Source organism: Anolis carolinensis, chromosome 3 (genome assembly GCF_035594765.1).
Source record: "Anolis carolinensis isolate JA03-04 chromosome 3, rAnoCar3.1.pri, whole genome shotgun sequence".
NCBI classification, from domain to species: domain Eukaryota; kingdom Metazoa; phylum Chordata; class Lepidosauria; order Squamata; family Dactyloidae; genus Anolis; species Anolis carolinensis.
Window position 1 is genome coordinate 164,372,870 of NC_085843.1, and position 16,831 is coordinate 164,389,700.

Below are 16,831 nucleotides of genomic sequence, written 5' to 3' on the forward strand. Positions count from 1 at the left end.
AGAGTGTGATTTGCCCATGTTCACCAACTGGGTTTCCATGGCTGAATGGAGATTTGAATATAGATTTCTCAGATACCCTTATCCAAAACTCATACCATTGTTACATGCTTTTTTCATATAGCACAAAAAGTGCTCAAGGATATAGGCATTTTTATTAGCCCTCAGTAATGGTTAGGGAAGTTTTTAATACCATTTGTTCTAGATAGGATGCATTATTTACTTTCATAAATAAAATAATGTATCCATATTTTTAAAAGATCTCAGTGTGATTTAAAAGCAACATGTTACATGTTTTTCTCTCCAATTCCAGCAGTACTCCTTAATGCAATACTGATGTTTGAACGGACTAGCTAAACTGGATTTGGCAGGTCATGGTGTGAGTTAGCTACTTGATCTATATATTCCATGTTGACAAGAGCTTATCCACCACTGTCTACAAAGCCCATTGTTAGGATTTTAAATCTAAATCTAATGGTTAGTCCTAGATACTGCAGACTCACTGAATGAACATGTTTGATTTACTAAAATTTCCCTTAGTTCTAATCTAATTGGGATGAACAACTGGATTTATAACCAACTCTGCTACACTGACTTTGCTCAGTATAGAAATATAAAAAGAACAGTCATTTAAAAATGTATTATTTTAGCCTCTTCTTAAATTGCTGTATCACATCTTTCTAATTTTGCATTTGAGCTCATTATATCCAAAGCCATTTAACAGCAGTAGCCTTAAGAAAATTTCTTGATGAATAACTTACTCACCTGTTCAAAGGACTTGAGACCTGCTTCTTTTCCCAACTTGACCATGTCCGTCAAGATAGCTTTTTTCACTGCCTAGAGGCAACAAGAAGTTTCTTTTTAATGAGTGGTATTTTACGACTTTTAGATAAGGGAAGGGTAACATTCGTAGAGGAGGAGAAGACGAAACTGCAAAGTTGAGCACCTAAACAAGAAATTTAGGCTGGGAAAAAGTGCAATCAATCCATCTGGAGGAGGAATCCAACAAAATATGGAAGGCCACATGTTGCCTATGCCTGCATTAACATCTTCCTCCTGTCATTCGCCTCACTGTACCATCCCCAAATTCCACATCAGAATTTCTGTTGCATTGTACACCCATTTCCTTTCTAAAAGCTCCATCTAATGTAGTAGGCAGATTATACATGTTCATAATCCCTTATCTCAGTGGTTCTTAAATATTTTGGCCTTCAACTCCCAGAAATCCTAACAGCTAGTAAACTGGTTGGGGATTTCTGGGAGTTGTAGGTCAAAACATCTGGGGACCCACAGGTTGAGAACCACTGCCTTATCTGGAATTCCAAAATAATCAAAAATTAAAAACTTTCCACATGGATGGCTGAGATAGTGACATTATTATTTTCTGATGGTTCGATGTACATAAACATTCCATGTGCAAAAATATTGTGTATAAAATTACCTTTAGGCTATGTGTATAAGGTTCATTGTGAACCATAAATCAATTTCCTGTATCAACTTGGGCTCATGCAAATGCACTGTTTTGAATAATGGATACTCAACCTGTCTTGAAGATACGCAGGCACGTGAATACATTATGCTCAGATCACTTCTTGCAAGTTTCAAGTGAGAGGCCATAGCTTATCACAACAAATTTTATATGAGAGGCCAATGTTTCCAAACAAATTTACATCTAACCACTGAATAGCATGTAAGATATTAATTTTTTTTTTCGTGTCAGGAACAACCGGAGCCCCCAGATGGCGTAGTGGACTAAGTGACTTGAAGGTTGGGTTGCTGACCTGAAAGCTGCCAGGTTCGAATCCCACCTGGGGAGAGTGTGGATGAGCTCCCTCTATCAGCTCCAGCTCCATGCGGGGACATGAGAGAAGCCTCCTACAAGGATGGTAAAAACATCAAAACATCCGGGCGTCCCCTGGGCAACGTCCTTGCAGACGGCCAATTCTCTCACTCCAGAAGCAACTCACTCCAGATATTAAATAAGGTAAAGGTAAAGGTTTCCCCTGACGTTAAGTCCAGTCATGTCTGACTATGGGGGTTGGTGCTCATCTCCATTTCTAAGCCGAAGAGCCAGCGTTGTCCGTAGACACCTCCAAGGTCATGTGGCCGGCATGACTGCATGGAGCGCCGTTACCTTCCCACCGGAGCGGTACCTATTGATCTACTCACATTTGCATGTTTTCGAACTGCTAGGTTGGCAGGAGCTGGGGCTAACAGTGGGCGCTCACGCCGCTCCCGGGGTTTGAACCTGGGACCTTTCAGTCTGCAAGTTCAGCAGCTCAGTGCTTTAAAACACTTCGCCACCAGGGCTCCTTAAGATATTTTTTAAGATATTAAATATTATCCCTATAACAGTTATCACCTTCATTTGAAGGAGAGTTAACACAAGCAGAAGGAAGCAGATTTTCAGGAAGAGAAGAATGGCACTTACTGCATTTTTACAGAGTTCTTCATATGAACCATTTATTCCCAGTTTCCCTGCAAACTCTGGAAGTGTCTCCGGATCAGGAACAACCACACCGACCAGGAAAGACTGTTTGAGAAGACAGATAAATATTCAAACCATCAAGTTGTGTTGGAGGGCTTAGAGATTTCCAAAAGTGTTCTCTCAGGTTTAATCCAGTTTTGGGTGGAAGGGAAGCACAGGGTTGTTGTTGAGTTTTGTTTTGGTGGGTTTTTTTTTGGGGGGGGGGGTGTTGTGCCCCAGTCCCAGAAAATGTGGAGGTGTGACCATATTACTCTATGTAACACGATTTTTATTCTTGGGTTATAAATGTCATTTCCTAATTAGTTAGATCACAAAAACACAGGAAAAGTTTATTAAACCGCTAAAACTTTGCTTTTGCAGGACATCCTGCAGTGCATTTTGCTATAGTTTTTCAATGAATATCTCACAGAGTTTCAACCAATTCCGACATAGTTTGTGAACAAAACTTCTGGATTGTTGCATGTTTTCCAGGCTTTATGGCCATGTTCTAGAAGTATTCTCTCCTGACGTTTCACCCACATTTATGGCAGGCATCCTCAGAGGTTGTGAGGTATGCCATAGATGTGGGTGAAACATCAGGAGAGAGTACTTCTAGAACATGGCCATACAGCCTGGAAAACATACAACAACCCTGTGATCCCGGCCATGAAAGCCTTCGACAACACAAAAAACTTCTGGAGTATAATAACTACTTTCAAAGTAGGTACCGCACAATTAAACAGTAAATAACACTTTCAAACCAGGAACAGAAAACGTTTCATATTTTGTTAACACTAAACCCCCTTAAATCTGCCCCTTGGGGTGAAAAGAGTTCATATGTCTTTTTGAGAAGGAAGTTTGTGGTTCAGCATGTAATTTATTATAATCTTGCAGCTGTCCTGCACGGCAGCAAATCATGTTTTAATTTGATTATTCAGATTTGAGCACCTTGCTTAGAGCAAAGATGTCAACACCATCCTTCATTGTTTTAAAAGGACTATGGCTCACCTGTAGGCTATCTCCATGTACAAAGACCTGTGCGACAGTACTACTTCTGATGTAGATGTTTTCAATCTTTTCGGGTGCTATGTATTCTCCCTGAGCCAATTTGAAGATGTTCTTTTTTCTGTCGATGATCTTCAGTGCCCCAGTCTACCGGAAAATGTTATTTGAAAGGGGGGGGGAAACAGATTTGCTTGTAGGAATAGATTACTAAATTCAGTTTCAATATATCACCAAGAGGAAGAAAATGAAAGCATGTGGGGGTTGGTACCTACCCTAAGAACAATCCACACTACTGGGTTCATTTCTGTGTGCCAACTCATGTGCAAGGGTTTCAAGTCCAAAGTTTCAGTGGCCCCACTTCAGTTCCCTCTCAAGCCTATTGCTGATGTTTCACCTCACAAAGATACTTCCAATAAGCACCTTTTATTAATGTAAAAGGACTTTGGACTTAGAACACCTGTACATGAGCTGGCACACAGGAATAGGTCTAACTATGTGGGTTGTTTCTCTGTGCCATCCGGAGAATAGTACGGCAGCTTTATAAAGCAATTCCAGCTTCATAAAGTACAGGGGTAGCTTTTAATTTTACTTACGATGCTCTATTATTAACCTACTTAGTTTTTTAGGATTCCAAACCAAAGCCATTTCCCACAAATACTAGAAGATAAATCGGCTAAACCAGGTTGTTTTTTACTCTGAACACCGCAGAAGCTGGTATTTAAGGGGCAAACAGTAGCATATCAACTTGACATGGCATAAGAAAAGTTCTAATTTTACGAATGTCACTTGAGTTCAACCCAAAGCATTTTGCTACTACTGAAGAACACAATGACATACAGACGCACACACCCTTTCCCTCTAAACAAGCCAAATGGACAGTTGGGTGACTTTTTCTGGTAATGTGCTAGTATTTTGCATTGCATCGGCGGCAGGCTACCTGAAATACACAGCTCGGTCCAAGAAAGAGCACCAGGCTTGGCCATCATGGTGGTTTACATACCACCCAGTATCTTACTATTCCTAATACAGGATTAGGCAACTGCAGTAGTCCAATGACCTCTTTTGTTACCCCAGGACCCCCCGGAGCAGCTTGGAGCAGCTACACAGGCTGCTCAAATTGCCCCCCTCCAAAAACATCACAAGTCTTCAGTTGGTTGTGGAAAACTGATTTTTCATAAATATTATAGTGTGCAAAAGTAGTCTTAAGGTAGAAGATTTTCCCCTGACATTAAGTCCAGTTGTGACCGACTTCTGGGGGTTGGTGCTCATCACCATTTCTAAGCCGAAGAGCTGGCGTTGTCCGTAGACACCTCCAAGGTCATGTGGCTGGCATGACTGCATGGAGCATGATTACCTTCCCGCCGGAGCGGTACCTATTGATCTACTCACATTAGCGTGTTTTCGAACTGCTAGGTTGGCAGGAGCTGGGGCTAACAGCGGGCGCCCATTCCGCTCCCAGGATTTGAACCTGGGACCTTTTGGTCCGCAAGTTCAGCAGCTCAGCACTTTAACACACTGTGCCACCAGGGACCCCAAAAGTAGTCTTAGTAAGGCAGAAAGTGGCCCAAGATCAACACTGTCCTGACCCCTTCTCCTAATACATACTAGTCATGGTGTGATGTGTAAAGAAAGCTGTGATGATCACCAAAGGGATCCCACTGCTGTAATTTAGTACCCAAATGATGAATGCAGAAAATGTGCAGACCTTCTGTAATTACTATAAAGGTTAAGAATGACTTCGCCCAGCTAGTGCTAAAATCTTTAAACAGAAGTAAACCAGCCTTACTCTTGGTTTTTTTATTTAAGGTAAAAGGTAATGGTTTTCCCCTGACGTTAAGACCAGTCGTGACCGACTCTGGGGGTTGGTGCTCATCTCCATTTCTAAGCCGAAGAGCCAGCATTGTCCATAGACATCTCCAAGGTCATGTGGCCGGCATGACTGCATGGAGCGCCGTTACCTTCCCGCCAGAGCGGTACCTATTGATCTACTCACATTGGCATGTTTTCAAACTGCTAGGTTGGCAGGAGCTGGGGCTAACAGCGGGCGCTCATTCCACTCGCGGGATTTGAACCTAGGACCTTTCGGTCTGCAAGTTCAGCAGCTCAGCGCTTTAACACACTGCACCACCACCAGGGGCCCTTTTTATTTAAACCCCTGTGGAAAAATGCGTTTCTCTTGTATATGCTTGAATTAAATACTGCGATCTCTCAGCTGTTGCGGCACAAGTAATCTGCTAAGAACGAGTACTGATTTGGCATTAACAGCTAGGAATAATATTTTGGAAAATGAGTGGCAATAATGAAAGCGGGAAACCACACTACAGGTGGATTGAGTTAATCAAAGAATTTGCAGGACCTGAACAAGGCAGTTGATGCCTAGGGATCTTGGAGGGCTCCCATTCAGAGGGTTACCATAAGTCAAAACTGACTTGGTGGCATATATCAATATGATGATTAAAGCAGAACTTTGCCCAGTATAACATTCTTTGTAAAAGTCTTACCCAGCAACAGGCATTCTGTGATCCTCTGGTGGATGGACTGCAATCTATCTCCTACTACCCACTATGCGGCCGAGTGCAATAGTTTTTATTAATATTCAGTGCAATTCCAGAAGCTAACAACCAAGTGTTAATGTCAATTCCCTTTACAATCAATGAAACCACATCCCACTCTTCAATGATAGCTTATATATTACACTTCTGCAACAGCTCTAGTACAAGCCTGGAGTGATAAACATTTCTGTGGCTTCAAGTTTGCATAGGACATGCTTACATCTATAGACCAAAATTCAGCCTAGAGTGCAAAACAACTTGTATGATTTTGCGTTTTATGGCCAGCACTATGCATTTTAGGAACATTGTCTCCCCTCTTTTTTTGAGGGAAGGAAGTTTTTCAGATTCAGCTTGTCTAAGGTACAAGATTTTTGATATGATCACCCCTTACCGGCAACCATTTCCCGATATCTCCAGTATGAAGCCACCCACTGTTATCAAGTGCTTCTGCTGTTCTTTTGTCATCCTTCAGGTAACCTTTGAATACATTTGGCCCTTTAATGCAGACCTAAAAAAGGAAGAACACAAAACGAATGTTAATCTCCTTCAATTTTTAAACAAATTCACACAGTGTCATATCAGAAATTAATGCTTACCTCCCCTTCATTGTTTGATGCAAAGTAGTTCATTTCAGGAACATCTTCAAGTTTTATGATGTTGCATGCTAGGGGTGGTCCAACATGACCTATGAGAAAAACAATGACTCGGGATCATCCATTTGATCTTGACTCAATCTTTGACAATTACGTATTCAGAATAGAAACTTGCAAGAAGTAGATTGGGCAAAAATGGCTATAGCTATCCAAACCTACCGCTTTTTTGCTACACTTTGTGTTCTAAAATAACTCTTTTTCTACTTCATATTAGTTTCCCATTATGGGATCTCTTCCAAAAAGTATTGCTAAGGTATGCAACCCAATGACTTTCAGGTATTTTGGACTATAACAGCCATTGGTCCAATCACTGACTATGCTTGCTGAGCTTGTTAGAATTGCAGTGCAAAATTTATAGAGAACACCATATTACAGAGGACTGACTTAGATAGCCCCATAGCAGCCTCTTCCATCTACCTCTCTAACGGAAATGAAAACTTTATTCACATCTGGACCATTGAGCTCATATTGGTAGAAAACTGAAGTGTCAATTGCAGGTTCAAAAAGAGGAGAATAAAAATACTGCTGCAGAATTTATAATAGCCCTGTGAAAGAACAACAGGGTAGAATTAAGGAACTAAAGCTTCTCCTCTCTCCAAAAAATAATTAGTTTTTAAACTCGTGAAGATTTTGATTTTCTTGCCTCCTAATATTTGAACTTCACTTAAATTTAAGAAATCATACCCGTTCTCCAGTCTCCTGGCAATGAGAAAGTACAGCCAGCTGTGCATTCTGTCTGACCATATGCTTCAAAAATCTGGTTAAGAAGACAATACATGATTTGATGCAGCTCTTGAAAAAAGAGTTTTGCTGTTCCTAGCACAAGTCATTACATCAAGAAACATACCGTATATACTCGAGTATAAGCCGACCCGAATATAAGTCGAGGCACCTGATTTTACCACAAAAAAACTGGGAAAACTTGTTGATTTGAGAATAAGACAAGGGTGGGAAATGTAGCAGCTAGTGGTAAATTTCAGAAATAAAAATAAAAATAGATACCAATAAAATTACATTAATTGAAGCATCTGTGGGTTAAATGTTTTTTGAATATTTACATAAAACTGTAATTTAAGATATAATAAGACTTTAATAAGATAAGACTGTCCAACTCTGATTACCTATATACTCGACTATAAGCTGGCCTGAATATAAGCCAGCCAGGACCTTCACTCGAGTATAAGCCTAAGGGGGATTTTTCAGCCCTAAAAAGGGCTGAAAAACCCAACTTATACTCGAGTATATATATATATATATATATATATATATATATATATATATATACACACACACACACACACACACACACACACACACATACACACACACAATATTTATATCCCGCCCTTCTCACACAATAGGGGACTCAGGGCAGCTTACAATAAAACACATATACAAAATTGTACAATACATTGTGAATTAATTAAAAAGTTATTAAATTACATCAGACATTCATAAAAACACATAAAATACAGATGGGCATGTTCCGAGTCTATATGATAATTCCACTATACTCTTCTTATTCAAAAACGTTCTTGAACATGTTCTTTAATCTGTAACCATTCCCACTCTACCCCATACATAAAAACATATGTTATAGGAATAGTATATCCTTCAGAATCCCATGGAGCTAGGAGAAAGAAAAATTCTGATTTCACTGATATTGGATACACAAAATATTGCCTACACAAGCATGTTAAAAAATATATGTCGCTAGAGAAACTGCCTGTTCAGTGGTTTGAGTGTTGGTCTAGGACTCCTGAAAACAAAGGTTCAAAATTCCCACTTAACCACAGAAACCAGCTATGTGGCTTTGGACAAGTCATTATTTCTCAACTGAAAGGCAAAGCAGAGGTAAACTACCTCTGAATAAGGCCCCATCTACACTGATCTTTTAATATAGATCAAAACAACCTTCTCAAAGTGCAGCAGCCAGACAACAAAATCCCACAGAACTGCATGAAAGACAGCACTTAATGTGTATCAATGCTCTTTCGCTTATGTAATCCCCATTGGAGCATCACACTGATTCCAGGATTCCCTACACAGCTTATCATGTAGTTTCTCAACAGAATTGGAAGCTTTTTCAGAAAATGGTTAAATCAATTCATCCATATATTTTAACAAATGGGCAAGATGATGACAACACAACAAGCAGACTCAGAAAGTCAACTAATGCTCTGGAGGTGAAGGCATACAAGCTTTAGACTTACCTGACATCCAAATGCTGCTCTGAGGAATGTTAGAACAGATGGAGATATTGGAGCAGCTCCGGTGACTACTATCCGCACTTTCCCACCCATGATGTCCTGTTAAACAGCAAATAAATTCTTAAACTATTTTCTCCAGCATGTTTACTTCTTAGCATCAGTTTGCATCACTGTACACTTGATGAAATTACAAAGGGACAAACATACTTGGATTTTCTTGAACACTAGCTTGTCCCAGATGCTGGTATTTCGTAGGATGCCCTGTTTCACTTCAGCATGCTTCCTAGCCACAGCGATTTTTAACAAGCACTTCTTGATCTCTGTGTCGGTACCACTTTGTATCTATAAGAGATTTGTACACAGTGTTATGAAAGTTATTTTGGACTTCTCATGATTTTCCACAAAAATCTACTATTAATATACATTTCTGATAGCACTGTTTCCCTGTATTATCCTCCAATCCTAGATACTCCAATCCTAGATACTGTGCCAGCACATTAAAAAGCTGCAACATAAGGTAAAGGTTTCCCATTGACATGAGGTCTAGTAGTGTCCGACTCTGGGGATTGGTGCTCATCTCAATTTCTAAGCCAAAGAGATGGCGTTGTCCGTAGATGCCTCCTAGGTCATATGGCCGGCATGGCTGCATGGAGGGCCATTACCTTTCCACCAGAGCGATACCTATTGGTCTACTCACATTTGCATGTTTTCAAACGCCGGGGCTAACAGCGGGAGCTCACCCTGCTCCCCAGATTCGAACTGCTGACCTTTCAGCCAGCAAGTTCAGCAGCTCAGCTGTTTAAGCCACTGCACCACCGGGAGCTCCTAATGTGCCAAATATTGTGCTGGCACATTAAACAGCTGCAACATACCTCAAACATATTAGGGAACAACCCCATTGCCTCTGCCAGTGAGAGTGCAATCTGGTGTTAAAGATTCTTGCAAAAACTAGAGTTAAAGTGATTTTTAGGGGGTGAAATCTGACTGGGAAAGCAACTGCTACCACACGTGTTGCAATGGACAGATTGAAAGTGATAACAGCTTTTCGTCAAGTCAATATTCTACCTTGTCATAGATCCTATTGAGTAGCCTCGGCACTACTGGAAAAATTGTCGGCTTCAAAACTTTCATATCATCCGTTAGAAGTCTGATATCTCCTTGGAAGAACCCCACTTTTGCTCCAGTGCTGTACATCACGGTCTGAAATGCAAGCAGAACTGTCTTCATTATATCATTCTGTACACAAAGACTGTAATATCTAAGCTGCAAGTTGGACCCTTAAAGACCTTTGTGATGACACAGATGTTTGTCATTGACAAGTTATTGCCAAATGGCGGCATTTGAGAATCTGGACATCAGGAATAGGAATGATGGCCAAAGCTATTAGTTTCATTACCTTCCACAATGAACACAGAATGGTGGCCAATTATGATCAGAAATAAAGTGAGTTCTTATCTATCTCTGAATAAGAATGGGCAAAAATGAATTTCTCAAGTTGCTTTTGAGAGTACTAGAACCACACGTGTAATATGTAATGTGGAATGTGAAAGGGCCCCTGGTGGTCTGATGTAAAGTATAGCATGCTATCTATGTTTCTGAGTTCGCAACTTATAATGTGCACTTTGCTAATCTATCATTGCAACCTCACTGTTTTTAATTCTATGTTTTTAGTAAGTATGTTTCATTATAACTGGTGCATGTTATTATTTATTGATGTATTGTACATTGTTATTGTTTTGTATCTGATATTTCTGTGAGCCACCCCAAGTCCCCTCTGGGGGTGATGGTGGCAGGATACAAATAAACTTTATTATTATTATTATTATTATTATTATTATTATTATTATTATTATTATTATGTGATATAGCTAAAGGCTTTTCTTATAGTAACAACTCAGGCTGGAAAGCCGCAAGAAAAATAAATAAATTGCAAAGGCAGAATTTAGCGCACCTACTTATTAATCATTAAAACTGTAAGCTGCCACTTGATGAATGTTTAACTTTAGCAAAGATCCAAACAAAAAAGGTTAGATAAAATCAGGTTTTTCCACATCTTATGGCATTATTTACAATGTATTTGTTGAGTATGCCATTCAGTCAGATTAATCAGAAAGGAACACTATCAATTCACTAGCTCAATATGCTGGGTCTGTAAACATTTCAGCATTTGTCTATGAAATATAGCAAACTTAGCTACTGCAAAGTCATGCACATGCAGGTATAGAGACCCAAGAAGATTTACAGGGGTCAAAGGTAACTTTGGAGGTTATTTACCTGCACTACTCTCTCAAACATGTGAGCTAGCGGAAGATATGACATGGATATATCTGATGGCAGGCAAGGAGAAGTCATCTAGAAGAAAAGAAACAAGTGGTGTTACATCATTGCCCTACAAGATTGAAAATGTGTACCATTTATATAAGTTGGATGGGCAGGCCAACTGCTTATCTTTGGGAAGGGGAGATCTACTGAATCACTCTTGCGCATCTAAATGGATTGTACCTAAAATTTATAAAATAATTACTGAAGAGCATCATGAGCACTCTAAAGCAGGAGTTAGATTTCGTAAATAATACAGAGCGGGAAGAGTAGGATAAAATTTGTAAATCCCCCCCCCCCTCCTTTATAGGTCAAGATCAACATTAGCAAAAGAGGCTATTATGGTACATTTGTTATTTTACTGACACCAAAACACTGTATGACACAGTAAACAAGACGTATATGCTGGATTTCGTATCACAAAATCACAAGTCGAACAAATTATTATTATTATTATTATTATTATTATTATTATTATTATTATTATATTTCCTACCTGCCTCTCCCCATGGCTCAAGGTGGGTCACAACACATTTGTACCCATTAAAGATATGTACGACCCATGAAAATGTATTTAAAAATGCTGTAGAGCAGTGTTTTTCAAACTGTGCTCTTCAGTTCCCAGAAATCCCAGCCAGTTTACCAGCTGTTAGGAATTGTGGAAGCTGAAGTTCAAAACATCTGGAAGACCACAGTTTGAGAAACTCTGCTGTAGAGGATAAAGAGAACCCTTTATCAAATACAGCTGTATTGTCCTAAAATAACTGAAATTTGGGAAAATGTTATAAAATGATTAAACAGAGTGAGAACGCAAACAATACTACTTAGTTGGACCCCTACTGATACTGTTAATTTTTGGGTACAAATGAAAATGTAATACAGTACTTGAAAATTTACTCACAACACTACTGTTCGAGTAATATACTGTTGTGTTATCTTAATTTTGACAGTTTAATTTAAATGGGTTTTACTGCTATTTTATTATTACTAAAAGGTTTGATGATCACACACATATTTCTATAATTTTTTAATCAGGCTGATATGCAGCCTATAGTTAGTTTGACACACGAACATGGAACTTACCTCTATGCTCTTCATGAAAGCAGCAGCATTGGCAACAATGGCCTCATGTGTTAGCAAGACTCCTTTCGGATCACCTATAAAGCATGAGATCTGGCTTTCAGAAATTAGGCATCTAAGAAATAAACTATTCATGCTTCAATAAATATAATGAAGTTAGGGTGACTAATTTTGAAGAAAGTATCTATCATGTTTTCCATTTCTGCTATGAGTTTCTCACCGGATGTGTTCCATTAACTCTGCAAATAACAATGTTTATAGCATTTCTTCAAGGCACCCACCTGTTGTTCCACTTGTGAAGCAGACCAGACTGAGATCTTCTGGTTTGGGAGGCTGAAATTAGATAACAGGTCGATTCCTAAGTAGCACCAAATACATCATATCACACTTGAGTAAGCTGGGGGGGGGGGGGCGATAAGTACTTACAAATGGTTTGCTCAAGTTGTTTCTTCCAAGTGTCTATAGAATGAAGGAAAAAGAAATAGGATTATGTAGTGCATACTAGGGATTAAAATGGATGGTACAAGAGAGGACCTCTAAATTGTTCAATACGTAAATCAGATTATTCAAGCTATGAAGTGTATAATTAAGTTCTGAAGAAATGGTCAAAAGAGTAATAATAGACTACAATTTTCAGAAGCCTCTAATGCAGTGGTTCTCAACCTATGGGTCCCCAGATGTTTTAGCCTTCAACTTCCAGAAATCCTAACAGCTGGTAAACTGGCTGGGATTTCTGGGAGCTCTAGACCAAAACACCTGGGGACCCACAGGCTGAGAACTACTGTCCTAAATGCTTTGTTTCCATGGGAGTTGAAGGCCAAAACATTTGGGGACAACTCTTCCCCATAACTCTTTCAGAAGTGAATTTTCCTTGTGAGGGGTAGATTTTTCTCACTTCCTGTTGTCTCATCCCCGGTCTTAACTATGAGTTATTTGTAAGTCAGATATCTGTAACTCAGGAACTGCCTGTAAACAAATTGCACTACCCAAAACTATTTTATTATTAACACTTCTAGAAAGAGTAGACTCAGCCTCCAATGTGATGCAGTACCTCCATATCTCGCAATGAAATAACTTCAACTCCCATTTTAGCTCCTGTTTCTTTCAGCTTGTCTTCAAAAGGATCTATCAGAATAATTATCTTCAGTCCTGGTGTTTTCTTTTGTTCACAGTTCTCAAGTACCACCTGTGCCTTCTCTGGTTTGTCACAGATCACTGTAGATATGTCAGCTGTAAAAACACATGACACAATTTTAAAAACTGCATTTTTTTCCCAAGGGAACCAAGTAACACATATGATTTTTTTTCTCTGTAGCAATTTCTGTATTGTTATAGCATTTGCTTTTTGTTTAGAATGCTACCTATCAAAATTTCAACTGGTGAAATTACAAATTGGCAGAATATGATAAATACCTTTTGTAATGGGAATAAAAGGGCTAGAATAAATAAGGAAAAATGGTATAAAATACAAAAGAATTGAGGTCTGGGAATACCAAACTTAAAACTATACTATATGGCAAATCAATTAAGGTATATTATTGAAGGGATTATAGGACAAGAGGATTTAGAATGGTTAGAAGAAGAGAGTAAAGATATAGATATGAAATTAGAGAATATTTTCTTCATAGGGAAAACCAGGAATTCGGAGAAGAAATGGTATAATAAAATAGGGAACCCCTTTTTAAAAAATATATTAGAAATTTGGGCCAAGTATGAAGAAAAACTAATACGACCAATCTCCCCATTAACACCGGTGTTAATTACAAAAAATTTCCCAATGAATCTCAAAAGGGAGTTAGAAAGAACATTTAAAGAAAAAGGAATGATGAAATTAAAGGATTGGGAATCAAAAATGAAGAATCTAGGAGAAATAAGGAATCAACTATCAGGGAGTATTGGGTGGTATAAAGTTCTACAATTGGAAAGATGGGCAAGGGAAATAAGAAAGAAATATAAGGGAGATAGAGAACTTACAAAATTTGAGAAGATGATTAGTCAAAGGGGGGGAAGGGAAGGAAAAGAAAGAACCAAAGGTATAACAAGTGATATTTACAAATTGCTAATAGATAAAGAGCAGGAGCAGGATCACCTTAAAGAAATGTGGGAGTTAGATTGCAATAAGGAAATACACCCTCAAATCTGGAAAGAAATGTGGAATATGCGTATATTAAAAAACATGTCTATAAGAATAAAAGAGAATTATTATAAAGTGGTTTGGAGATGGTACCTCACACCAATTAGATTAAATCAAATTGATAAGAAATACTCTAAGCAGTGCTGGAGGGGCTGCCAGGAAAATGGTACATATATACATATGTGGTGGTCCTGTAAATATGTTCAAAAATTTTGGGAGAACGTTTTTAAAAAAATAAAGGGAATCACCAAAACAGAAATAATAGGAACGCCTGAAATAGCACTGTTGTCATTTATGGATAATATTCAAGTATCAAAAGAGTTAAAGGAACTAATCGCCAATTTGCTAACAGCAGCAAGATTGTTAATAGCCAAAAAATGGAAAGGTAGTGAGGAGTGCCAATTGGAAGAATGGTATAAGGAGATTTGGGATATTGCGATAAATGATAAATTGACATGTAAGATTAAAATTAAAAGAGGGATATTAAAAAAGGATGATTTTGGGAAGATATGGGGGAAATTTATAGAGTTTGTATATGTAGAAGGTAAGGGGGGAAAACCTGTAAAAGAAACAATTGAATTTTGGAAATAAATATTGTAATTGGCTGGTCTGGGGTGAAGGGATACCACTAGGTGAGGGGTAATAAAAGGTAAATAATATGAGTATGTACAGTAGAGTCTCGCTTATCCAACGTAAACGGGCCGGCAGAACGTTGGATAAGCGAATATGTTGGATAATAAGGAGAGATTAAGGAAAAGCCTATTAAACATTAAATTAGGTTATGATTTTACAAATTAAGCACCAAAACATCATGCTATACAACAAATTTGACAGAAAAGGTAGTTCAATACACAGTAATGCTATGTAGTAACTACTGTATTTACGAATTTAGCACCAAAATATCATGATATATTGAAAATATTGACTACAAAAATGCGTTGGATAATCCAGAACGTTGGATAAGCGAGTGTTGGATAAGTGAGACTCTACTGTAATATAGAGAGTGAAAATACTATATGAGCTTGATATACATAACTCTGTATTGCAAATTTGTTTAAGAATGTATAAGTTTTAAGTATAAATAAATACATTTATTATATTAATAAAAAATAAAAAAAATAAAAAGAAGAAGCACTGAGCCAATTGTCTGCTACTTCAGACAAAAACTGTTTAGAGTACAAATGGTTCCTGTAGCTTCTGCAGCCCTATTTGTATGATGTAAATATGTGCATCTTGAAGACAGGACTTGGACATGGATGTAGAGCATTTCCTGTAGTCATGGAGCCAAGTTTTCAAAAAACACATATGATATTTAAGCAGAGCTTTAGCTTGATGAGGAGACTCCTATCCTTGACAAATATGTCCAAAACAATTTATTAAGAAAACACAATAAACAAATCTCATTATGTGCTTCCACTAAACTTCTCTAGTATCAATAAATGTTTTAAAGAGATCCTAGTTCTCATACCGGTATTTGAAGTCTTGAGTTCTTCCAAAATAATAAAAGATATTGGACTAATTTTTTTGGGGGGAGTGGGTAATTTCAATAACTAGAAAGTCAGAGAGATAGTTTACTTACTAGAACTCATGTAGGTCACTAACAGAAAAACTGTTAGACACAAGAGGTTGATTAAGTGTGGAATTGGTATTGGTAGGATTAAGTAAATACATTATATTGAGTGAAAATGTAAGTGAAACTTCATTATTTGAATTTATATTACGTTGTGTCTACAATTAATAAAAAAAAAATCCTAACCCATGTGAGTGATCCACAAAAACAAGCCATGGATGTATTTTGATCATAGATCACAAATACTTGGCATTCCTCTTAAATTCATTATCAGGAGTGCGCCCCTCATAATTGTCCTTTAGAGCTCAAATTGGAACCAAGTGTTGTTGGCTTTCATTCTTCAATACATTCTGGAAGATCACAGGTATATCACTTTTGCTTTAGAGAAAATAGCGGCTTATATCAAGAGATGAAAATTGTGTGGCTCTCCAGATGTTGTTAGGACAAATATAACTAATATAGCCAAGGATGAAGCGCGCCAAGAGTTGTGGCTTAACAATAGGTAGAGGTCTAAATGATTCCCACCCTGGAATATAGTTGTTAGCATGTCAGAACTAACAAGAACATTTACACATAATAAGTTCCATTCAAATGCCCAATGTCAATTTTAATGTAAAAGCTGGTAATAGTGGGAATTATTTAAACTATAGAAGTACAAGTGTTCCCTCACTTATAGCTGGGGGTTACGTTCCAGGACCACCCGCAATAAGTGAAAATCCGTGAAGTAGGGACACTATATTTATTTTAATATGTATACATTATTTTAGTAGTTATACACTATTTTAAGTCTTTATCAACCAATCGTGTGTTGAGAAATCGCCTCCTTCTCCTCCTGTGCCGCTTG

The 16,831-nt window shown here is 38.1% G+C and overlaps 1 protein-coding gene across 4 annotated transcripts in view; it reads right to left on the bottom strand.

Moving 5' to 3' along the window:
* Positions 1–16,831, bottom strand: part of acsl5 (acyl-CoA synthetase long chain family member 5) — a 69,919-nt gene that overhangs the window by 1,012 nt on the left and 52,076 nt on the right. For all 4 annotated transcript variants that reach the window (XM_008114747.3, XM_003223430.4, XM_062975759.1 and 1 more), the window contains exons 7-20: positions 13,335–13,513; positions 12,710–12,742; positions 12,565–12,616; positions 12,287–12,360; positions 11,159–11,236; positions 9,950–10,084; positions 9,092–9,226; positions 8,888–8,983; positions 7,359–7,431; positions 6,618–6,706; positions 6,413–6,529; positions 3,473–3,616; positions 2,429–2,530; positions 763–834 (exon numbers count right to left, since the gene is read on the bottom strand). In XM_008114747.3, the coding sequence (XP_008112954.1) occupies positions 763–834; positions 2,429–2,530; positions 3,473–3,616; positions 6,413–6,529; positions 6,618–6,706; positions 7,359–7,431; positions 8,888–8,983; positions 9,092–9,226; positions 9,950–10,084; positions 11,159–11,236; positions 12,287–12,360; positions 12,565–12,616; positions 12,710–12,742; positions 13,335–13,513 (1,379 nt within the window). The remainder of the gene's footprint in view (positions 1–762; positions 835–2,428; positions 2,531–3,472; positions 3,617–6,412; positions 6,530–6,617; positions 6,707–7,358; positions 7,432–8,887; positions 8,984–9,091; positions 9,227–9,949; positions 10,085–11,158; positions 11,237–12,286; positions 12,361–12,564; positions 12,617–12,709; positions 12,743–13,334; positions 13,514–16,831) is intronic.